General features: G+C 42.9%; 1 protein-coding gene across 1 annotated transcript in view; it reads left to right on the top strand.

Annotated features, from left to right (window-relative positions):
* Positions 1–1,136: 1,136 nt before the first annotated feature.
* Positions 1,137–25,920, top strand: part of Dusp10 (dual specificity phosphatase 10) — a 39,292-nt gene continuing 14,508 nt past the window's right edge. The window contains 3 exon segments of the mRNA XM_047521476.1: positions 1,137–1,286; positions 3,529–4,254; positions 4,257–4,379. Coding sequence (XP_047377432.1) covers positions 3,570–4,254; positions 4,257–4,379 — 808 coding nt within the window. The 5' untranslated portion in view covers positions 1,137–1,286; positions 3,529–3,569.

Raw genomic sequence — 25,920 nt, forward strand, 5'->3', positions numbered from 1 at the left:
TTGTGAGGCGCAGCAGCGACGGCCACAGAGCAGCGGACGGGTAGCCTGCGGATGCGGGCGCAGCGCCGCGACCCTGTGTACCAGGAAGAAGAGCAAGAGGCGGGCAGGGGCCTAGGCCGGGCTTGGGGGAAGTGTTGCGCGCGCGACAGGTCCCGGAACCTAGGGCCTTGGGGGATGGTGCCGTTGCTGCTGCTCAGGAAGCGACCCGGTGGCCTCTGTTTTTTTTTTTTTTTTTTCCCAAGCCTTCTCCTCCACGCAGCCCTCCGGAGTGTCGCCTTGGAGCTTGGAGTCAAGCTCTAGGGGCCAAGCCGGGGATGGCGGCGCCGTAACCCGGGTGAGAAGAAGGGGAACCGGAGGCCAACGGGCTGCCGCAGCGCCGGAAAGCAGTAGGGCAGCCGGAGGGGCAGCGACATCTGCGGGTCAAGGCGCCGCCGACCGACGCTGCGTGGTCGCGGGGCTGAGCGGGGCCACCCCGAGGACACCGGAGCTGAGAGGCTGGGCGGGCCGCACTTCCCGGGGGCGACTGGCGGGAGGAGCAGCGACACCCCTTGTTGCGCGCTCACATCCGCCCCGGCTCCAGACTCCGTGCGGTCCGGGTATCACGGGCTCCAGTCACCTCGAGCGACTCGGAGAACCCAGCTTTCCCTTTAGGGACGGAGATTGCCCGTTGTCCCTTGCTTTTAGAAAGTTAGTTCAACTCTTTTGATCCTCTATCCTGAGAAGGAAAAATAAAGACAGCATGGTCTGCCTCTGAATGAGTCGGTGTTGGAGGATCCCGAGAGTAGGAAGAACCAGTTTTAGCCGGCGCGGCGAGCGCAGCCCATTGACACTTCAGTCCCGGAAAGGGTTAATTGCATCCTGCCTGTTCGGTTTACATGTAAATAGAGAGCAGCTGCTCCGCGCGGGCCCCGACTGGCTCTTTTAAGTTTTTGATTGGTTGCCAATGACATCACCGCCCGTGTTATAACACACAGGACCCAGAGCAGCGTCGGATCAACCCTCCTTAAAGGGACGAGGCCACGCCTTCAGCTCCTCCCCCTCGATCGCCCATTGGCTGTGGATCTGTGTGAGGTAGCGGTCGTCTTTCTCCGGATTCTTATTGGCCCAACGCGCCGTCGTTCGGAGGCCGGCCTGCCCCCTCAGAACCTTACATTTACAGTGTAGCAAAAGAGAAAGTAACTATGTTGCTGCTGGAGATCAATGAAGCCAAGTGAATGAGGACTGAATGTGCCAGTCCGTAGCTGAAGCGGAGCGCCAGATGGTGGAGGGCTACACTTATTTATGAAGTAAGTGGAAGTCACCGCAGTTGCTACTCGGAGCCCAGGAGTGGAGGTGGAGGATTGTAAGGCGGTGCGTGTTTGTGTGCGTGCGCGCGCGCGTGTTTGTGTGTGTGTGTGTGTGTGTGTGTGTGTGTGTGTGTGTGTGAGAGAGAGAGAGAGAGAGAGAGAGAGAGAGAGAGAGAGAGAGGAGAAAGAGAGAGAGAGATATTGAGACAGAGACAGAGATAGAGATGCGATGCTGACGGAGGGGCCACAGCAGGTAAGCTTATAAGGTTCCGGCTGTTGGCTCCCGTTGCCCTGTGCGTTTTACTCTCTGCAGTCTACTTGGATTGGGGGGTGAAGCAAAAATGAGGTTTGTTGGGATGCTTTGCGGCAGTTTTAAATGCCCTGAGCTCGTTAATACGCCTGTGTGGCCGGGAAAGGGGATGATTAGTGCCCCTAGGAGTGGGAAAGGAGCATTCTTTAACCACTTAATTTTCTCTCCAGCCCTTGCCCAGTGGTGGAAGGGGGACTAACAAGGGAGAGGGGATAGCTCAGTATTTCTCCAGGAGATTTCCTGGGCCAGACTGGATGGTTTCACGGGCACTATACACGCCCGACCCTCTGCTGCAGGGATGCAGATCTCTCTGTACACTCAGTGCGTGCTGCGAACCGCGCACTTGGGTGAAGGTGGGGGGTCCCCGCGTGTATCTCTTTGAACACGTTTTTTGCCTCCTTCTTAAAAGAAATAGACTGCTGATCCTGGACGTACCCTACCAGGTAACACAATGGCAAAGACTTTTACCGCTTGGTCCATCTGGGAAACAGTTTCTGGAATAGTACTCGCTCTTAAAAAAAAAAAATAATACTACTCGAGGGAGGAGGGAGTGAAGGGAGTGGAGGCGGTTGGATCCTTTGCTCCCATCCAAAGGTGGGTGAGAGAAACCGGAGTCTGGGGATATGCCCGCCGGCCGTCTTGGTGGGTATTGCCCCTGTACGTGGGTGTGTGGATTCTGCCTGTGACACTTTGGCTGTGTGTCAGAGAATGGTGACGGTTGTGTGTAGACGGATGATAGATGACATTTTTCCAGACAGCTCTTAAAGTTCTTTTAGGTGAGTGGTTTGGGATTTGGTTTCTTTGCTGTATGCGTGTCTACTAGAAAGAGAGAAGCCAGCAGTGCTGTGTTGTACAGTGACCCTGTGCCTCAAGGGAGGAAGGAACTGTCCCTTTTCAGGCACCCTCTGAAGTAGACCCAGTGAGAAACACTTCCCAATTAGCCTGGCTCTGTTGAAGGGGGCAATGGAGTCCTCTTTATAGAATCCATACTCTCTCCAAGAGGAGGCTATCAGTATGGGATTGAAATCTTATACGAATCAGCTGCTTCAAGTGAGAGACGCTTTAGGATACAAAGTCTGTGCCAATGGGGGAGATGAAGAGGGAAGGAGACTCCAAGGGGTCCTTTTCTTAGAAGCAGGAGTGAGGCCAACGTGGTCAGGGGAGCAATGATGATGGATCTGTTAGGGGTGAGGTTTTCAGGCTTGGCTCCTTGACTTGAGACTTAGTTTGAGACACCAGCTTGTAGTGAAAGGGGGAAATGCAGATTGATTAATAAGAGGCTAACAGGAAACATGTGGGGTTTTAATATGACTATGTTGTGCTTTTCAAAGGATCCAGTAGAATGAAAAGTAAGAATAGCTCCTAGTTAAAGAGATACACTTTGGGGGATACTTTCATTCTGATTTGTAGAAAGTTGACATCCGCTTGATGTATATTTAGATGCTGTATATTTCTGTGAGCCATGCCAATGCTCTTGGTCATCTCTTTGCCTTTGCAGTGGGTGAAGGAATTAAACGGAAAGCATGCAAGAATGAACAGATGGGTCTTTCTCAGTTGCAGTATTCTTCTGCCCAGGAGATGAGACCTAGAATAGATGCTTCTTAAGAACCTTTCTTTCTGTCTTCAGCTTTTCTAATTGTGCTTTTACCTTCTCCAAGGCTGAACTTTGATGTAGGCAAAGTTTGTTCATTAACATTTCCAACACTAAGGCTAATTTAACCTTATAATCAGCAACCAAATAGCCGGGGTCTTCAGGTTTGCATCCTCTTTGAATTTATCTAAATGGGTTTGGAGCTTTGATAGCAGCAAGTAAAAGGGCACCTAGGACAACTTTGCTCAGAGATATGCAAAGACCTTTCCTAGGGATTGGATGAGACTGCTTTTTGTGTCATGTGACTTTATTCTTTCTTTCCCCCTTCCCCTTCTTTACAGACTCTTGAGTTCTTCTTGAATTGCCAGTTTTCAGCCTCCTCATGCCTCCGTCTCCTTTAGACGACAGGGTAGTAGTGGCACTATCTAGGCCCGTCCGACCTCAGGATCTCAACCTTTGTTTAGACTCTAGCTATCTTGGCTCTGCCACCCCAGGCAGTAATAGCCACCGTCCTGTCATCGCCACCACAGTTGTGTCCCTCAAGGCTGCGAATCTGACGTATATGCCCTCATCCAGCGGCTCTGCCCGCTCCCTGAATTGTGGATGCAGCAGTGCCAGCTGCTGCACTGTGGCAACCTACGACAAGGACAATCAGGCCCAAACCCAAGCCATCGCTGCTGGCACTGCCACCACCGCCATTGGAACCTCTACCACCTGCCCTGCTAACCAGATGGTCAACAACAATGAGAATTCAGGCTCTTTAAGTCCATCAGGTGGGGTGGGCAGCCCTGTGTCAGGGACCCCCAAGCAGCTAGCCAGCATCAAAATAATCTACCCCAATGACCTGGCGAAGAAGATGACCAAATGCAGCAAGAGTCACCTGCCGAGCCAGGGCCCTGTCATCATTGACTGCAGGCCTTTCATGGAGTACAACAAGAGTCACATCCAAGGAGCTGTCCATATTAACTGTGCCGATAAAATCAGCCGGCGGAGACTGCAGCAAGGCAAGATCACTGTTCTAGACTTGATTTCCTGTAGGGAAGGCAAGGACTCTTTCAAGAGGATCTTTCCAAAGAGATTATAGTTTATGATGAGAATACCAATGAACCAAGCCGAGTGATGCCCTCCCAGCCGCTTCACATAGTCCTCGAGTCCCTGAAGAGAGAAGGCAAAGAACCTCTGGTGTTGAAAGGTAATGCCCCTATTCTGTCCCAAGCACAGTCCTGGTTAGCTGGGTTCACTTTGGGTTTTCTCCTAGAAGTAGCAGCCTTCTCCTTACCCTGGCTACCAAACACCAAAACAGACTTTCTTCTCGTCTTCTTTCCCATGTCCTTTCTTTATTATTTGGTATAGTGAGAAAAATCCAGCAGCACTGAGTTGGAAGTCAGAAGATCTGGGTGCTACCCTTGATTCGGCTTCTGATTTGCATTGTGCAAGTCACTTCACCTCTCTGAGACTGTTTTGTCATCCTTCTAAAAAGGGGCTTTATACCACCAGATGGTGTCTCAAGTCATGCCTGGTCTGGTGGCTTTCTGTTCCAGTTCATAACTAATTGGAAAGTTGCTGTCTCTCAGGCCTAACCAATGTTGATGGAACAGAGGAAGCAACTATGATGAACTACAAGTAAACCTACAGGTACCAGCTCTTTTTGTGGGAGACTCTTCCTCTTTCTCATCTTTGATCAGCTTGACTTTTATATGGCTTATACAATGACCTTCAAGAAGGGCAGAGATTTATTCATAAAATGGAAGTGTAAGTTCATCGAATACCTTCATTCCTCTGCCAGAGTTCCAAGGGGACAGAGATTTTTATCAAACACTTTCCAACTCAATGCTCTTTTTGGCTTCACCTGATAACAATTGGCATCATGGTTCCTTTTAAGAGGGAGTAGTGGGTACCTTGCCCAGTAAACTGAATGTAGAATAACACTGAGATTAGTGAAGCTGAGCCCCAAGAGGAGGAATTAATTGTCCACTCTTCTCTGAGGCCCTTCCATACAGTATTATCTCACCTAGCAGAGGAGCTCTGATCTTGTGTCCAATCCAGTTGCAAAAGTGTCTTTACTCTCAGACATTGCACCTCATTCTTCTTTGGCATCTTCTACTTGGTGACAGTAGTGAGAGATAGTCATCCTTTTTCTTCTCTCTTCTTGTGTTTTGAGCCAAGGTGCACAGTTTCTGGGTCACATCTCCAGCCTCTCTCCTGAAGTGTGTTGATCAAAAGTGTTGCTGGGTTCCTTTGAACACTTTGCATATTTAAACTGCAACAGGGGATTTAGGTGAGCAAGTTACTTATTTTATCTTTGTGGGACAGCTCTGTCACCATTCTTCTTGTCTTCCACGAGAGGCCTTCAGCTTTTTGGTAAGCATTGTTCTTAGAAATATGGTCCTGAATTCTTTTACTAGTAATCCCTCCCACCCACTTAACACTCCTATCCTCAAAGTTTTCTTTCATTGGGCTCAGCTGTCACCAAGGCACATCTTAAGGCTCTTGGGCTCTGGAGAAGAACATCATAGAATTGTAAGCAGAGAGTTTCACAAAGCTCCACGAATTATTTGGTAATGTCAGTAGGATTCCTTGGAGTCACAAATATGTTCAGACTTCCTCTGTGTAGCTCTGTATTTTATTTTTGTATTCTTGTTTGGTTCACTTTTAGTGTTAACCTGTAGGTTTACCTTTCTTCTGTGCTTCTGTTCTCTCACCACGATCCTGGCTTGTCTTTTTCAGATGAGAAAATACTATCTATAAATTTCTCATTTGTGATAGTTTGTCTTGGGGAACAAAGACAAATAATATTGCTGATCTCTTTTCTTCTATAGACATTTCTTGATTTAAAAAAAAAAAATGCATGGTTTTTGTGACAGCATGACCAGAGGAGAACTACCAAGCAACTCAAAATAAGATGACCCTGAACTTGAACATGGGGATGTTCAGGAGTTGTAGATCCTGCCCTGTATTTTTCAGTGGGTCTTGTTGAGTAGAAGGGTGACTTGTCAGTTACTGGGAAATGAATCTCCTGAGGGTCGCTGATGAAATGGGGTTCCTCTCCCCCTTTCTTGTGAATGCAGCTGAGAATCCAGGCAGCCTGGGCTTGTTGATCAGTGTCAGAGAGGGAGATTGCCTCAGTGGGGCGGGGCAGGACATGCTGCTGACCTCACCACCAGGCGCCCTGGGTGGCCACAGCAAGGGCTCCTCATTTTCGGGTTGGTGAGACAGCGCGGCGGTGTACTTGGAAGACGCTCTGGTGGTAGAGGTTGGATTATTTGCAAATTTGGGGGGGATTTTTCTTCAAATACCTGGAAGTTTGGTTGAATATACATAGTTCAGGAGCAAATGGGTCTATAATGTACTCCATTTATTATTATTTTTGTTCATTTGGTATCGTTTGATGGAATGGCCTAAAATTGGGACCCAAGATAGGAATGAAGGGGAAGGGATGGATCCTTATTAGAATGTCCCTGTTGTCCTTTCATCTGGGCAAACCAGAGGTTAATATCATAGCAGCATTGAGGTGAAGAATGGGGTGGGCCTTTCCCAAAAGGAATGGTCAGCAACTTCCCCCAGGTTCTTGAGTGGGCCAAGACACCATCCTGGTGTGGCTTCTCTTTTGAGCTTTATTTTAGGAATCTCCTTCCTTTGTGATCTAAGATTGTATCTGAGCAAGAGTAGTAGTGGTACCATGTTGGAAGGAGTGATTTTTCCAGGGAGGATGTGGCAGTGGGGGTAGTTAGAATGTAAGGGAGAAACTTCTTTGGAGGTCTTGTAAGTTTATTTCCAGAGATTTCAGTACAATCTTGGGTAATTTATGCCTGATCCATCTGAGTCTCTGGTTTGTGTTTGTAAACACTGGTTGCTACCCTCCCTGACCAGGTTTTATGTCCCCCTGTTTCAATGCCACACTCTCCATTTTTGGTGCTGCCTGTCAAGTCGAGCGGCTGCTGGGTTGCCATTTTAGTAATGCTGTGTCAGGTTGGGAAGAAACTGATCAGAGGCCTGGAAGCCCCTGGGATTAAGTTACTGTTCTAATTTACAGTCACCTCCCTGTTGTGACCTATGTCTGAATCCATGTTTTATTCTCATCCTTGGAAGAATAAATGGCATCAGATCTGTGCTTCTGTTCAACCTGATGAAAATGATCCGAATGAATAAATATTTAGGGATTTGCAAAGTCTTTGAAAGAATTACAGTCTGTTTTACCTAAAGTCAATTTTTAATCAATTCTAACTTGGTTTCTAGCCAAATTGAATAAGAAGGTTAGACAATTCTTGACCTTCCATAAAAGAAAGCCACCATTTTTTCTGTAATATTTATAAGGCTATCTTTTTTTCTTTTTTCAACAAAGTTGGGTTCAGAAAAATCATTTGTCTTTTATCTATATAGGAAGGGATTCTACTGTCACTTCCTCATTATGACAATATATGCCTTTTTATCAGAACATATTTTCAAACATCTGGAAAAGTAGCAAAGTATTTAATGTATACCACTGTACCTGTCAATCTGTTTAAGCTATTATTACTTTTTTCCCTATTTGCTTTCTCTTTTCATTGTTGTTGTTGAAATATTTTATAGTGTAGGCAGTATTTGAAAGTATTTAAATGTGTTTAATGTTTAAACTTAATATTTTAAATTGAATAAAGGTGGGAATATTTTATAGGATAGTATGGACATTTTTCACTACTAAGTACTTGAATGTCAGGTGCTCATCTTGACAGAGTCCATGCCTGTACTTGCTTGTGCTAACATGAAACAAAGACTGACTGATGGCTATAATCTTTGACAGGCCTGCTCTGTACCAGAGGCATTTTGAGGGGAACAAGAGAAGGCAAGGGAAATAGTTTAGGAACTATAATCTAGAAAGTTAGATTTTATACTATGAAACATACCCTTATAACTCCTGAGAAATGAGCAATATAGATTGCACATTTTGCCCTAACAAAAAGGATTCTGAAATATGCATTTCTAGACATTATAAAGTTAGATGATGACCGTATGAATGACTGGCCTTATAAATCAGAGACTCTCTGAAAATATTCTTCCTATCTCTCTCTTGCTTTGGGGAATGAATACAAATCTCTCCTTTGACACTAGCCACCCTCCCCTCCATTGGCTCTCAGGGATGTTCTGAGGATTTTTTGAGATATGTGAAATAAAAACAGATCTGCATTCAAAAACTTATTGTTATTATTCTGAGCCTCTGATTAATCACCAAAGAAGGCTAAATGCATTAGCTTTGCAACAAAAGGAGGAGAAATTAAGGCAGAATTTGGATCCAGTAGACCTGAACTAGTTTTGGTTTTCTCTTTACGTGCCCTTGGGCAAGTTGTTTTAGCCCTTAATTCCTTAGTTTCCTCATTTACAAAAAGAAGAGATAATAATAGCAATCGCAGTGTTAGTTTATTGCAGTGCTAGAATTAAATAAATGAATGCATGTAAAGTATTCAGAATAGTTCCTCCATGCATGGTAAGTATAGCTCAATGTTATTATTGCTATTGATCGAACAGAAATGATAGTGCCAGTATGAAGGTAATTTTGGCTCTTCTTCCAAAGGAGTACAAATAACATGCTAGGTATAGGAGAGTGTGTATGTGTGTTTGTGAGTGTCTGTGTCTGTGTGTGTTGCTATGGCCTAAAAATAACTTGGTGACTGTTACCTAATTTAAGTAGCATACAGTTGGAGTGCCAAGTAATTGCAAAAACATGTTGGGTCAAGAGGCCAGAGTAATTTGGGCATATCCTAGAATTATTTATTTGTAGGGGAATTTATAAAAACGTGATGATAAATCTGTCCAACTAACGTCCCATAACTGAATAATGAAAGTATAAAACTTTTAGGGTTTGCTTTTTCTGGCTTCTCATTAGGCTGATTTATTTTTGGAAGAAGGATTGTAGTCTGACTATAAAAGGGTAGGGGGAAGGAGGGGGAGGGTGTGTGTTGTGAGGAGCTGGAGTGAGGAGGGAATGGCCGGTTCATTTCTCTCAGTGAGTCCTGAACATTTTCCCTGAACTGCTGTGAAGTTGCCTGTGCTCTCTTTGAGCTTTGCACACACCCTCCTGCTTCCTAATTCAAATGTGTGTACAAAGAATAGAAGTGAGCCATCCCCCACCCCTGCCTGTCCTTACGCCATCTGTCCTCGATTCACTATGTGCTCAGCAAATTGAAGTTTAGCTCTCTTACACCTGACTTCAAATCCAGCCTTTTCCACTGACCAACTTAAACAACTCAGGTTGGCCTCTCGGAGGCCCAGGTTTTCTCCTTTGGAAGATCAGGGTAATTTCAACATCATAGGATGAAGTGAGATGTATATAAAGGGCCTAGCACATAGATAGTTTTCAGTTAAGTCAGCCTCTGGAACCCACTACCCCTGCCCTTTAAGAATCTCCTACATTAGAGGGAAGAAAACAGCAAAGTTATTTTCAGCACAGGACTGTGGGAGCATATTAAATATCAACACCTTTTCCTTACCAGTGTGTATCAGTTAACTTAACCACCTGGCTTGTGGAAGCCAAGTTCAAAAAACTCTGGGCAGTGGTTGGTAATGATTATAGAAAAAGCAGCATGGAGAAGAAAACTAAGTAGGCAGAGCAGTCTGCCTAATTCTGTTTTCAAAACATGAATTGATAGGAGCAAGGAGAGCAAGTACACTTTTTTACTTGTTTCTTCAGGCAAACCCACCTGGCGGTCTCACAAAATCACAGAGCAGAAAATCTCCCTGCCACAGCCACCTTGTGCACACACCCTCAGGGGCTGCATGGTGGGGACCCTCATAGCAGACCCTGCTTTCTCAGACCTGTTAGCAGCAGCAAGAGTATTGGGTCCCCATGCTGCTGGAGAGCAGTGTAGGCTGAGAAATACTGCAATGCTAGGCAATTTAATCCAAGTCGGCATCAAAAGATACACTACATACTAAGGATAGAAATTCTAATCCCAAGAGACATCATCTCTCTCTTTTGCATTGGAGATTCTCTGATTTTAGAATGGGAAGGGATTTTGGAAGGTCTCTAATCTAGAAGCTATTACCTGTTACCACAGGCTGCTCATTGGTATCACTCAGAGGGAATTTAAAACCTAGGATTCCCACCTGCAGAGATTCTGGTTAAATTGGTCTGGAGTACAGCCTGTATGCACATCAGGATTTTTAAAACTTCCCTGTGGCGGCGGGAGTGGTTCTAACATGCAGCACAATTTGAAGAACCATTGATCTAGTCTTGTATTCTCATTATGCAGCTATGGAAATTAGGCCTAGAGAGGTTTATGACTTGTCCAAGGTCACATGCATGATTAATTTTAGAGCTTTGATCCTTAGTGCTAAAGTAGGTCTTGCCTGGTATATAGAGCAATGTGTTTGTGTGTATTATTATCTAATAATAATGATATCTAATGTACAGCATAAAGTATAAGCTATTTAATCAATAATTTTGAACACCAATAACTTTTTTTTTTTTTTTTGAACTTTCAGTTGACAGCAAACATACCTAAGTCTAAGGACTTTGGAAATCATCAGCTCACGGTCTACATTATTCCCAGGTCCTAAAAATACAGGCCAAATATTAATGTTGATTTAATCCCTTCTTCTGAGGAACTAAATGGTTTAAGGAAGAGCTGAAAAACGTCACAGAGCACCCAAGTATCTCAGGCTGCCAGTGACTTTTTGATAGGTAGGCCAATCGATGTCTGCACAACCTGGTGGGTAGAAGAGGTTCATTCATTTGTTGGGTAACTGTCGCCTAATGTCTTCTCTATGCTAGGCACTAGCATGCAGCTGGGAATTCACCACCACCTTTGCAATCTAAGTGCTAGAATGAGAGCCCTTTTGGACAAGGCCAGTCTCCCAGCTTCTTTCCTCTCTGAAGATCCTATGTGTACTTGTGTTCTCCCTCCACTTCTGCCACACAGTCTTGTTTAGGAGCAGTTTATCTTCCGGAAATGTTGTTCTCCTGGGAGTACTTGTCTGTGCTTTTTCTCCTTTTCTCTTTCACAGAAGAGCCTAGCCTAGCCTTTTCTAAGTACATTATAAGCCAACAAAATTTCTTTCCAATGTTTTGGTTTGAAAAGAAATGATTTGCTGGTTTTTAATAGAAAAGGAAATACACTTGCATTCTCTGCCTGTGGAGCTGAGCGTGGATAGGTTCCTTGGTGCAGTAGAGTGGAACTTTATCATTTGAACTCCACTAATTTGGGCATGTTGCTGATAAGAACAAGGCCTGTGTTTATTTTCCCTGCATGCTGTCTATGAAAAGGACATGCTTAAGCAAAGAAGCATGGCAAACAGTATTTCTGACATAAGGTTTTGACCTGCTTGGATCAGTGGGGGTGGGGGGGTATATTTGCAAGTGCCACTCTAAGGGACAGGACTGGGAAGAAAACATAAGTCTCTGTGATTCTAAAGCCTTTGTTATTTCTCCTAAACAATGAGGATCCCTCTTTGGCAAATTTTCATTGACCATTTCTATATACCATATACTCTACATTCATTGAATATAATCTTATTAATTCAGAAAAAATTGAAGATAACAAATATGTATTTTAAGTTTTAATTGTAAAACATTTTAAAATGCACATTAATTATATCAAGTTGATCTAATTTCCTAATGATGAAGAATTTGCATTTTTAGATGTTTTTATCCCAAGCCCAAAGCAAGATCTTAGCATCCTTTCCCCCCACCCCAGGTTTTCTGTGTCAGCTATTATTACTTAAAAGTCAAGAACTCTGTATCCTCTTCCCCCAATAGGGCCCATATTTTATGTTTCTTATAGGAGATGGAACCTGGAGCCTGTGCTTTTGCACAGGAAAATGAGCTGTGTAGGCCTGTGACTTTCATACAAGATAAAGACTATGACCCCATGCTCTGCTTCTGGCAGAGTAAAAGATCATTTCTAGGATGAAAATGGTTTGTGGATTCATCAAATTATCAGCATTTCTTAATGCTTTATTTATGGTGGAGGCCAGCTCTTTCCCACCAACCCTGCTCTCCAATTTCGTGGAAAACCAAACAAAGCCCAGCTCTTCCTTATGTTTCCGCAGAGTGTTGCCTTCTTGTCTTACCCCTGCAGGTGGGTTGCCTCTGTTGCCCATTTCTGGTAGTTGCTGAAACTGCCTGGTCAAGGGAGTGGTGTCAGGCTTCTCCTGCCTTTGAGGAGCTTATCCTCTCCTGCTGTAATGTGAGCTCGGCTGATCTTGTTTTGTGTTCTGAGGTAAGGAGGCCATCACTACTGTGCACTGTCTAGTTCTTCAAAACCTTACATTTGCCAGGCATGGTGGTGCATGCCTGTAATCCCAGTAGTTTGGGAGGCTGAGACAGGAAGATCATGAGTTCAAAACCCACCTCAGCAACTTAGTGAAGCCCTAAGCAGCTCAGTGAGACCCTGTCTCTAAATAAAATATGAAAGAGGGCTAGGGATGTGGCTCAGTGGTTAAGTACCCTTGGGTTCAATTCCCGATACCAAACCAAATCAACAAAAAACCAATACAAAAAAACCTTACATTTATTCTGTGGAAGGACAAATCTCACTCTCTTCTATCATGGCCCCGAAGTTCACTGCCATTGAACTACCTATTACTAGCTATTGCTACTGGCAAGACAGAAGAAGATACAAATTGGGATGAGAGGAATATGAGGCAGGAGAAAAGGACAGCAAGGGGGTAGAGTACCAGTCAAGTTAACAGTAACTCATCTTCAAGCTCCCAGATTTGAAGTCTGGGCTCCAAGGTTCAAGACTCTGTTTTTGTTCTCAGTCATTACAGTGTCTCTGCTTCCCTCTCAAAATGCCAAGACAAAACATAAACTTTTAAGAGGACCTTTCCTGAAGGGATAGGACCTTTTCTTGGGTCTTATATTTCTATTCCTATTAAAGCACCATGTTTAAAAGGGCAGATCTTATGGTTCTCATGAATAATATTTTAATATGTTATAGAACAGCATTTAAACACTTAAAACTACTCTGGATCTAACCAACCCATCATCTCGAAATTAGAAAATTACTTCCCAGGTAGTTTGGAAGAAAAACACCTATTGCATGCTTTCTATGTGCTGGGCATTGGGCTGTTGTATACGTGTTTTAGTTAGTTCTCGGGACATATCTCTGGGAGAGGTTTCACATCCCTACTTTAAATATTTTGTCTCATTTCATTAGCAAGTAAGAGAACAAAAATTAAAGCCTGGTTTTTGGACTCTGGTGTAGTTCAGTGATAGAGTACACGCTTAGTTTGCACCAGGTCCTGGGGTCAGTCCCCAGCACTGCGAGAAAGAAAAAAAAAAGAAAAACACAAAAAAACAAAGCAAGAAAAAAAGTCCGGGGGCATATCACACACAGTAGTGGATCACTTTCTTAGAATGAGAAAGGTCCTGGGTTCCATCCCCAACACAGCAAAATGAAAAAACAAAACAAAACAAAAAAAAACTTATGATTTCAAAGCCCATGTTGTTTTCAGGCTGGCCACATGTCTATTTATTAACTGAGCTCTTTCTCATTCTTGGTAGTTGCTTTAGCTATGCTTAATTCGTAAGGTAGGTTAAGTCTAATGCCATCATCCTTCTCCCATTTTCTTGAATATCCTCAAGTAAAAATCCCACTGCTACTCTGTCCTTAGGGTAGAGCTGGCTTTCTGGTCATTTTGCCCCAAGTAATATCCTAGCCTTTGGAAACTCTAAATTTTGATCACGGCAGAGATTTTAAAGGAGTAAGAAATCAATCAAAGAAACTTTTGAAAATTACAATGGTTATTTGTGACATTTATGGAGTGTTTCTTATATACCAGACTCTGCTGTGAGCATCATCTCTTATAACAGCAGTTGTATATGAATGTCTGAGACTCAGAGGTTCGTGCATTACCAATTAGCATGAGGACCCCCTGCCATCCTTCAGTTCAGGATAAAAATCACAAAAAAGCAAACATCTTTTTGATGTTACCACCTCTGTGTTGCCAGCTCATCCAAGGGTTCTTTGACGGAAGTTGGGATAGAAATCACAAAGAGGCAAGCAGTATTATCCAAATGAGGCTTTAATGGTTTTAATGCTCAGGCGCACGGGAGACAGTGCACTGGTTAACTGTTCCAGAGGTTAGGAGGATCAAAGCACAAAAAAGGCAGGTTCACGCAGGCACATTCAACTGTCGCACAGGATCTCAGGATTTCTATTTCATCTTGTCAGGTTTTGCTCCTGACATTGGGGTTTGCACTTGACCAGGTGATCTGTGCATGTGCATTGGATCCCTCTTAGCTGGCTCACAAGAGGGTGAAGGTGATCACTACAGTCACTCCAGGAAGGTCACATATTGGTCAAATTCAGGCATATTGCACTGTGGGGGTTGCCTGGGGGAGGAGTCAGCAATTCCTGAACCTGGTCATTAATGGAAACGATTTTTAGAAAGCAGCTTGCATTGGATGGGGGAATCAGGACCCTTCCTGGTCTGTCTTGCAGGCACTTGTCCAAGATCATTCACCAGGTACATGGTTGAACCTGGGCACAGCATGTTTGTACTTTTGCTTGGTCCATTTTTAATGCCTAGAACCTTAGAATACATTCTTCTAAGAGCCTGTGGATGGAAGGATGATGTTTCCTTTCTCTGCATGTATTAATATATTCACTTACTTTCTAGAGTGGGAAATAAATAAATCAGAAGAAAGAGAGGTCCAAAGTTAGGAACAGTGAGTAAGAAGGAATATGTAATGGGCCCATGTCACTCTATCCCAAAGACCCTAATGCCCAAAGGTATTTGTTTGATCAACTGTGCTTTGTATTCATTCTCTCTTCTTTCTATTAGTGTAGATGATAAAGTACAGATTGTATTTGAAGAATCTCTGGTAGGTTTTCATTAGCCTTTGGGAAAGTGAATTCTCTGGGATAAGTGAACAGAGATCCTATCAAATGATTAATGTTTTTCGTTTCTCCCTTCCTCACCTTTATCAACTCTGTTCTTCCCTTCTGCAGTCTAAGGCCACCAACACAGCTTGGGGGACCTGGGTTTGAGGCAGTGACAGACCCTGGGAATAAGCATAAGGAACACTTTTGAAGAATAGCAGGCCAAATGCTGTGGAGTCCTGTGTTGGAAGCAGATTTTTTTTTTTTTTTTCCCCTCAGAATTCTCTCTTAGGAGAGCATCCATATTCATGGCTGGACACATGTGTCTGTCCTCTCAGCTGCCAACTATAAAGTCACGTCATCCCAGACATCCCAAGTCCTCAGAGGAAGGGTGAGAGGGCTGGGTGTGAATGATCAAGACGATGGAATTAGTGAGTGGGGAAGAAAATCTACCGATAGGAGCATTCTTATTTAAAAATGAAAGTAATCCATTTTAAGAAAGGTTTTAATAAATTCAAGATATTAACTTAATTGATAAATTCTCACATTAATAAAGCAAGGTGAATTTTCTGAACCATAGAGACTCCAGGACAACTTCAGAGGTCTTCAAAAACAATATTGATAAAGTCCCTTAAAGACAGGCATTCACTCCTCTATGTTGAATTTAAAAAAAAAAATGTTTTTCCTGGAGACCTTATTAAACATTCAGGCCACCTCACCCATTTTACAGATATGTAAACTGATCATTAACCCAAGATTGTAAGTAGCTGGTAACAGAGATTTTCACAGGATTCATGGTTCTTAGCTCTCAATTCAGAATTATTTTTTAAGCCCAGGAGGCATGCAGTCCTTTGGTTTGTATCTGAGTTGGTATTCAGTAAGCAAGTCTCATGGGCCCACATGTTTAGCCAGTTCACAGTTCCTTTGTAGAACTTTCTTATGAGCTTATTAATTGACTTCTCATTAAATAAGCCCATGATGCCCCTACATTTGTAGTCAACCTTCCTACTAAGAATGTGTTTTCCTGCAGAGGAAGTGTGGTTTGGAGGTTAAGAGCACAGATTCTGAAGCGGATTTCTAAGTTTGAATTCCGACTTTGCCACTTACATAATGATGACCTTGGACAAATTATTAACTTTTCCATGACTCAGTTATCTTGTCTATAAATGGGGAGACTAATAAGATGTTTTCCTTGGGATGAATGGAAGAGTAAATTAGATAATATATGTACAAATGCTTTAAGCAATGACTGACACATAATAGCTAGCATTTATTAAAAATTTACTATAATTATAAAATTAAATACTACTAATAACAATTCACTTTTACCCAAGGGACATTTGGGAGATATGATTTCATAAAATGATTCGATATTACCCCTAGTGCATTATAGGAAAAAACTTTTTGATGGTTAGTAGATCATTTTGTTTAAAGGTTTGAAAAAAAAAACCTTGGTATTTATAGTGAGGTGGATAGATGGACTACATAGTTTTTTTAAAATTTTTCTGAATTGGTGCCAAATTGAAAAATTACATACTGTTTACATGTAAACATCTTAAATTTTACATCTTATAAAATTTAATCTTAGCAAGCACCTTTCATGTATGCTCATAGTTGAAATATTAAGAAAATTTTAAAAGGAAAAAAATACTAATCCTGTCCTGACTGACCTAGTTTCGTTTTTACATATTCTCTTCATTCTTTACCCATATAAGTGCATGTTTCACAGAGTTTCTCATATAGAAACTGAAATTCATTTCACTTTATATTGCATGCACTTTTGCTTCCTGTATTGTCGTCATAGATGTTCTTCTTTAATGCCATAATCTGTCTTATTACCACATGCTACTTAACCAATTTGCCAGTTAATGGAAATTAAGGTTGTTTCCACATTTTTCATTAATAGAAACTTCTAGAGGGAAACCTTTGTTTGGAACCTTCTCCCCCAGCCTACCCCCATTTAGTAGATTGGATGCTCTCTCTGCCAGCCAACTTGGGTTTATCTTTTTTTACTCCCCTAATTTACTTTCAATTTTTCATTCTTGTCCCCCCCCGCAACCCCCCGCCAAAACACAAGAGCCAGCTGCCTATCAAAGTTGTTAGTTTTACAGGAAGTCTTTATCCTTGATCTCAGATCTTTGTACAAATCCTGTGTTTGTATGCTACTCAAACTCTGAGATATGTGCTGTGAATCTTGGACTTCTCCTTTGGTGGGCAGAGTGAGTAGGTTTAGAGGCGCCACTCAGTGCTATGAAAACCCAGAAGTTATTGTGGAAGTGAATGATCTGGCAGGGCCAAAACAGTTCCTTGTTTCATAAATATGAGTCACTCCTAGTTTTACAGTGTTGATAAAACACTTTAAAGGGACAATAAAAGCAGAAAGAGTTGGACATTTTTTTTTTTTTTCCTGTGCTGGAGATTGAACCCAGGAGTGTATTACCACTGAGTTCCATCCCCAGCCCTTTTTAGTTTTATTTTGAGACAGGGTTTTACCAAATTGTTGAGACTGACCTTGAACTTCGATGCTCCTGTCTCAAACTAAGTCACAGTGCTCCACCATGGCTGGCTTAAGAGACTTTTTGTGAGATGTTGAGCATGTGTTTGTTTCCCCTGTGGCCTCCTTTTTAAGCCCTGGGGTTTTAGCGCACTGCTGGTCTCCTGAGTCCTTAAGCAAACATAGGCAGAAGAGAAAGAAATCCCGATTAGTTCTTTTTTGCAAAATTGAGGTAAAATGCTCTTTAAGTGGGAGGTAATTCTCTGACAGATGATTAACATGTCTTCCTTGATCAAGTACGTGAATTGGATTGAATTTATTATAATTAATTTTGCGTATCATGTAAGAATGCATTCATCTGCCCCTGTTAGGTGAATCTCTTCATTCCTACCTTGAAGAAAGGCCCACTCCATTCCAGTGAGAATCCAAGAAACCAAATAATGCAGGAGTGATGTTGTCTGGCAGCTTTCTCTGACAAAGATCAGGAGAAGCTGAATGTGGGACTGTGTGAGCATTCATATTAAATATATTAATATAATATTTAATATTTATCTTTTATTTTTTTTAATTAGAAAATGCTTTGCGGCCCGAGAATCAGATGCTACAAAGCTACCTAAATAATTACCTTTATGCTTCTCTCCTACTAGCAACATTATTCTGGATTCACAACGCAGAGCTTTTTCCAGGGACTGGAGTGGGGTGACTGGATAGTGGCTCTGAGAAATGGCCTCAGAGGGTTGGGAACACTGCTTCCCCACTCAGTGAGCTGAGACTCTTCCCCTGCAGCTTTTCCTCCTCCCCACTCCAGCTGGTCAGAGTTCCTGGAGACTTTCTCCTCTGGCTGCATCTTGCTCTTTGGAGTATCTTTGCCCATGGGAAGCTACTGTCCAAGGCTACTTGATTTTGCTGGTATTAAAATGTGTGCTGGGGAGATAGGAGAATATGGGAATAGAAGAGCTTGCTGTGGATGATCCATCAGAGAGCCTCTCTCCTCCAAGTTCACGGACTGCTTTTCCTAGGGAAAGAGGGGCTCTTTGATGTCTGTGGGAGATGACTGACTTCCTAGGACAGTGTGGTTTCTAGTGTCTTAAATTTTTGTCATTGGTCTACCTCTGCATGTGTGTGCATGCACACACACACATACACAAGCACATACTCAGTTAACATTTGTAGAATGGGGATGGTTATGGCACTCAGCAGTAACTCATTTAATTGCAATAGCAACTCTATTATTATCTCTTATGTGTGCTGTCGCCAAGAGCCTCATGTGAGTATTGACCACTCTAAATAGGGCTGGTAAAACAGAGATGTGTTCTATGTGTAAAAATCATACTGGGTTGCAAAGAATATGTTAAAGAAAAACAATGTAAAATATTTCACTAGTAATCATTTTAATACTGATCACATGTTGCAATGGTAATATTTTGTACATGTTCAGTTAAATATATTATAAATGTTAATTTTACCTGTTTCTTTTTACTTTCTTGAGTGTAGCAACTAGAAAGAAAACCTTTGCATTGCATTTCTGTCAAATAGTGCTGATATTTATATAGTGATAATAGAATTAGATCCCCATTTTATACATGAGAAAACAGGCTGAGAGAGGTGAGGTAAATTGCCCGAAGTCACACAGCAGAAAGTCAGGCTGAGACCTGTGTGATTTTAGAGCCTATTCTCTTCATCACTGCGGAATTGTATAACAAAATTTGTCTCACTCTTGTCCTTGATTAGTAGAGATAACTTCTAATTCCTTGGAATTTCCAGAAGAATAGGAGTGTCCTTGTTACTCATGAAGGGCCCCTGAGATCACACCTGAGTTAATGAGATGACTCAGGATAAGAGTTGGTCATCAGAAATACCAGCCATGTGATCAGAGTGTTGGAGCTTTGCATTCGTTCATCCTCTTTGGAAGAGGAAGCTGGACTGAGGATTAAATTCAATTACAAGGTCTCTGATTAATCAATTTAACCTAAGTCATGAAATCCTAACACCAAGTCTGGTCACAAAGCTCAGTTAAGCTTCCTAGCTGCTGAACACGTTGATGTGCCAGCAGGATGATGTGTCCTGATTTCACAGGACAGGCCACAGAAGTTCCATGTTCAGGACCCTTCTAGACCTTTCCCTGTGTGTGCCTTCATTTGGCTATTCCTGATTTGCAACCATTATAAAAGAACTGCAATCATAAGTATAGTGCTTTCCTGAATTCTGTGAATCATTCTAGTGAATTTTAGAACCTGAGGGGTTGTGGCAACCATAGAATTTATAAAGCAGTTAGTCAGAATTGTGAGTGGCCTGGGAACCCCTGAGCTTGTGGCTGGTGTCTGGAGGATGTTGGAGACTGGGCCTTAACTCGTCTGCTCTGAGGTTAGCTAGTGTCAGCACTGCAAGAACCGACTGCCTTTCAACTGGATGTATGTCGATGGAGCCAAGTGCTGCGATCTAACTTACCTGTCTCTCTAACCCAATGTCCTTAACGACAGTGGTCAGTCGCATGCTGGACTTGTACAGTGACTCAATCTTTGATCAACTCCTTTTGACTACTAGGCTCAGCCTGGAGGCTGGCAGACCTATGGCATCTCCATGCCCGGAACCCTTCAGCTATTCCACCTCCAAGATGGCATCCCAGATGTGGCGGTGATGTAGCTACAGATGCATGTTGGCATCCCTTTGATACCAGGGGCTCTTAAATATTGATATTAGGATTGAGTTCCTTAGGGAGACTACTATAGGGTAACAATAATAAGTTTTTGGACTTTGTTGTTCAATCTTTTACATTGTCAGGAAACATTCTGTGGTATGCTCGATTATACCTTATAAACAAGGCATTCAAATCAAATGTTGCCTTTTCATTATTTACTTTTGTTTGGAAATTTTAGCCATGAACCCCCTCTTTTTTTTTTTTTTTTTCTTTGTTTAGTTCCTCCTTCTTTGCTTAAAATAGACACTGTCTCTCATCTGTGGTCCTGCTAACTGTCACTTTTCTATTCACGCACAGGCCCAGCCTTTGTCTTGCAAAACTCTCTTAGGTCACCAGGTTCTGAAAAGTTGACTCCTATGAGTACCTTAGGGAGCCACCCTGGAAGGCAGATTTCTAAGAAGACAAACACAAACTCTAGTTATTGGTAGGGAAGTTTCCTGCATCCATGAAAACCAGAATGAAGCAAAAAAAAAAAAAAAAAAAAAGGCTTTGAACACCCATGCTGGCTTGATTTCTTTCTTACTCAAGCTGGCCTTGGGCTGTGTGCACACCGCCACCTGGCCAGCCTTGCTGATCAGAGGGGTTCAGTTTTAAGGGTGGGGATTGTTCAGCCAGATAACTGTCAGGTGGCTCTCCCTGCCACTCTCAGTGACAATAGGAGTGTCATGAGCTCCCAATGGGAGGAGTAGAGCACATTCAGCACGTCAGCCATTCCTTCCAGGCGAGGCTTCCAGGCTCCTTTTCACCTTTCAAGAGCACCAGAAAGTGCTACAGCCCTGCAAGGGAACTAGGGCTGAAACAGCTCTTTATTCCAAAGAGGAAAGTCCTCTATTTGAAGAAGCGCTCGTATGATATGATCGTGTGATTTAATATGACCACAAGCTTAGGTAACTTAACTGCTCAAAAGTACACAGTTGATAAGAGGGATAAGAGGAACCCGGAATTTCTGATAATAGATCCTGTATTGTTTCCATTTCAAAAGGAGGCAGGAGAAGCAGCGTCGGCAGGACTGGCTGAATCTTGTCACTGCTGACCATGTTTAAGTGGGAAGCCACCCATGTCCTCATCAGTTTCACATGCCTAGTACTGAGCTTGGCGTCCCCAGCTTACAGAAAGTACTTAATTGTGTGTTGAACTGAACTGAGCATCCCTCCCCTGTTCAGTGACATCAGACAGGTCATGTGTCATCTTGTCTGTCTCATGATGCTTCCCTTCCATCATTGCCCATCAGCACTCATATTGAATGGCCTAAGGGGGAGGCAAGGAGAGGAGAGAGAGGGTTAGAGGCCACCAAGTGTGATTGGTGTTGAATCTCAGCCTCTCCAGGGTGCCCATTTGTCACATTGAAGGTCTGGTACTCCTGCAGTTTGCCTCTTCTGCATGACTCTCATCAGCCTCCTTCCCAGCCTGGGAAAAGTCAGGATTTCTAAGTCCTTGTGCGGATTCACCTGGCTGTCCTGCACCTGCTTGCATGAGTCACGGCTACATGATGTCATTCAGGTCAATATTCAGGGTATTCTGAAAACATTTCTTTCACCCGTCCTTTTGTGAAATTTCCTCTAATGTTTCTTTATCTTCTCTCCTTTTTCCTATTAGAGTTTTTCCTTCAGGAGTATTAAAAATCTCTCATATCCCTAGCCCAATGCTGAATAGCACATAATTAATGGTTCTTTCCATCTTATTCTAGTGTTCATTTAATCTAAAAATATTTAATGAGCACTTACTATACAAATCAGATGCTCAACAATTTCTGTGAATAATTACCATGTAGTGGCTCATTTAATTCTTGCAGTAGCTAATAGTTGGCACTATTGTTAGCTCCGTTTTGCAATAAAGAAACTAGGGTAGAAGAGGTTAAGCAACTTTACAAGGTCGTCCTGGAAAGTCGTGGAGACAGCCAGTGCACAGAATGGTTACACTAAGACAAACAGCATCTTGACTTTGTTGGGGTCCACAGTTTAATAATGACAGAAAACAAATGTGAAATAATTTCAGATAGTGATAAGTGATCTGAGGCTCATAAAACTTCAGAACTTCATGATGTGATGAAAGAGAACCAGGTGAGCAGTTGTAAATTGAAAAGTCAGGGAGGAGCCTCTGAGAAGACCACACATTTGGTCACAGGTCAGTTAGCGTCAGCTATGCAGGTCTAAAAGGAAACACTTTCTCCAAATATGTACTCTGCTCTGGTGCAGATTAGTTTCAGTGTGGCCTCCAAGGATCCATGTGTTGGAGACTTTGTCTCTACTTGGACAGTGTTGGGTGGTGGTATGCCTTTAAGAGGTGGGGCCTACTGAGAGGTCAGGTGGAATTGCTGCTCTAGGAAGGGGTTGAGGTCATTCTCTTGGGATTCTCAGTTCTCAAGAGAGGGTTGTTATAGAAAGAGCAAACCTTGCCGTTGCCCTTGTCCTTGCCCTTGCCCTTGCCCTGACTTCTATCTTGCCATGTGATCTGTTCTTCTCCTCGTGGTGATGTCATCTGCTACAATGTGCCACAGCTACTGAGTCACTCACCGAACCCATATCGTGTTATATGAACATTCAGCTTATGAGCTAATGACCTTCTTTTCTTTGTAAGTACTCAGTCTTTGGCTATTTTGTTATAGTAACAGAAAACAGACTAATAACCTCACAACGCAGAATGTTTAGTGTTTTTTTTTTTCCCCCTCTACTTACTAATAGTTCTCCAGCTGATACCAATGGAATATCCTGAAATGTACTCAATTCTAACACCCTAACCCCCTCAGGTTGAGGGCTCAGTCATGCAAGACGTCCCCCATTCATATGCCAGTCATAAGCTCCAGGTTGTGACCAGTGCTTCTGACAAACCTGCTATAAATCAAGGTTCTTCTAACACCCTCCTTGGATTTGGTTAATTGACTAGGACAGCTCACAGGACTCAGGGAAATGCTTTACTTACATGTTACTGTTTATTATGAAGGATGTAGATAAATAGCCAGATGGCAGAACTGTATAAGGAAAGCTATAGGGAAGGGGTGTAGAGTTTCCATGTCCTCCAGGCATCTCCACAAGCTTAGCAATTGGGAAACTTTCCAAACTCTTGAGTTTTGATTAGGCATGATTAGATTAGATTGTTGGCTGTAGGTGGTGAGATTATTAACTGTAGGTGGTCAACTCTTCCTACAGCCCAAGTTTGCAGGCAGGGGTGAAAGTCTCTACCCTGTGTCTTGCTGGTGACCACACCCATCCTGAGGCTCTCTAGGGGCTGCCAGTCACCAGCCATCTCATTAGCATATAAAAGACACTCTTATCACTTTGGAGATTTCAAAGGTCCTAGGAGCTCTGTGCCTGGAATTCCCAGAGAGCAAATGTTTATTTCTTATCACGATACCCTGGTAAGGAACTTCTGGAGAAGAGTTCCAGGAAGAGGGATCAGGGAATGCAAAGCCCTGAAACAGGAAGCTGATCATGCAGGCCTCACGCACCTGCGTACAACTGATCTCCTTGCCATCAGTTCACCTGTATCTGATGAGCTAAGTTGTGCTGAACTTAATGCTGGGAGTGGAAGAAACTTAAAAATTGCCCCAAGTGCTGACTTTATAGAGGTGACAGTAAGTGTCCCAGAGCTAGTACCATCACTTCAGAGAGGAAGGAAGGGCTGCCTTCTGAGTCCTTCTTTCAGGGCACCTTGTCACCCCGTGCAGTGTTAGGCATGGCTTCAAGGGGATGTTCCTGGGAAGCATGACAGTGTTGGCTATGGGGTGTATCCAAGGTCAGTTCTCCATTCTAAGTGTCCCAGGCTGAACTTCTTATGATTTGGATGGCCCTCCGTTTATTTTCAAGCCCTTATTGATTCTCTTCAGCACTAAGTAGTCATTTTGCTTGTTTTATTTCCCTCTAATCTCGGAAGGTGGTCCACTCATGCCAGGGACATGCTGGCTTTTGACCTGATATACCTTGTCTATGTCTCTCTTAGTGTGCAGGGACCCTACTTGACTTCAAGAGGGTCTTTCCAAGCTTAACCCTCATGATCTGACTGCTGGATGTGGCTGACTGGCTGGTTTCGTGTGCAAGGAAGGACAGCTCATGCCTTCTCTTTCTGGCGTTTGATCAGTCATGTTCAGCCTTGCTTAGTATTCTTGCCAAATATAGAATTCAGCTTGGTAGCTTGAGGAAGTTGGTGCTATCCATTTCACGAACTGAAAACATTAGTTCGGGAAAACAGTTCAAATTTTGATACTGATATTTGATTCTTTCTCTTACCACTTCCTGAATTCCCCCAGCTACTGCCCTTCGACCTCCAGATCATGCAAAGTTACATAGTTGTAAAAACTCTTTGTTTGGATGGGTGGAGGGGGATGCAGTTCATTCAAAGTCAGCTAAGAGGCTTATGAGGAGTTTGGGCATTTCCATATTGATATTAGTGATGGAACCCAACCCAGGATTCACTTGTATAACTTTGTCATGTGTCCTGTCCCTTGTCCCTCCACCTCTTGTCATGGTTGTTTCTAGATGACCTTTTGTGAATACAATTTCCAATGGGAATGTTTCACAGTAGAAGAATGCTCTCCCATGAGGCTTGCTCTTGACATTTCTAGAGATTTATTTAATTGGACTTTACTTAAATCCCACTGGGAAACATATTTTTGCTGTGAAGTTGTGATTTGTTTAATTTGGGGTCTAAGATAAATGTCGATCCTCGTGGGGGAGTGGATTGTTAAGCAACAGTCTTCCTTTTGTGCTGAGGTCTGGTTTAATGAATAGCTTTACTGGGCTTTCCTCTGTTTGTTTGTTTAGCAATGCTTGATTATTTAAACTTCTTTTGCACTGAAAAGCAGAGAATGTTTTCCCTCTCTTCAGAGAATTAAGCAATAATGCAGAGTATCTGGTTGAGCTCTTGGGAAAAATATGGTTTTGTGTTTTACAGCACCCTGCTCCTGTTAACATTCTTCCCTCTTCAGGCTTGCAGTGTGATCTCATGGATATTTTTCCTCCTCCTTTAGTCCATCTTGATGGATTACCCAGTATGGAGCTACTCAGTGAGTGGAGAATGTGGGGCTTTGATGTGGTATAGAGAAGCCTCGCAAATACATAGCTAAGATTTTCTTGGGTGAAGAAGGATGCTGCAGGGAGGAATTGAGCCACAGCTGATCCACAATGAGGTTATGGCTAATGAGGAATAATGTGTCTTTGGGAAAGAAGTGGACTTCTGTACTTGTCACCAGCTTTTGGAACTAAAGTTCTGGAAGACTCTGTAGACTCGCCTCTTCTAGTCATGTTGGTTCATTAGGCAACACCTCCTTGGACCCTTTCTGGCTTGACTTTTTTCATTGGCTCCCAGGGGCCTATTTCCTGGCAGCCCACAGGCTTTGGTATGGATCTTTAAAAGTAGATATTATGTTTCTAAAAGTAAACTATGCTGGGAATTGAAATTAAAAGTGGTACTGTACTAGTCTGCTTGGGCTATGTATGAATTAATTTTGTTTGTATTACAAAGTACTTGGGACCAGACACTTTATAAAGAAAAGAGGTTTATTCAATTCACCACTTCAAGAGTCAGTATGGAGTGGCTCCATCTGTTCAATTTCTAGTGAGGGCTTCTTTGTAGATGGCATCGTCACTGTGGGAGCACAGGCAGAAGAGGTTACCTGGCAAGACAGGAAGCCAGAGAGATTAGGGGACTAGGCTTGCCCTTTTATAATGACATACTGTCACAGGAACTGACTGGTGTCTCAAGAAATACAATACTTAAGGAATCACATTCATCCCTTTCATGGGCA

This window comes from Sciurus carolinensis, chromosome 12, assembly GCF_902686445.1.
Source record: "Sciurus carolinensis chromosome 12, mSciCar1.2, whole genome shotgun sequence".
Classification (NCBI taxonomy): domain Eukaryota; kingdom Metazoa; phylum Chordata; class Mammalia; order Rodentia; family Sciuridae; genus Sciurus; species Sciurus carolinensis.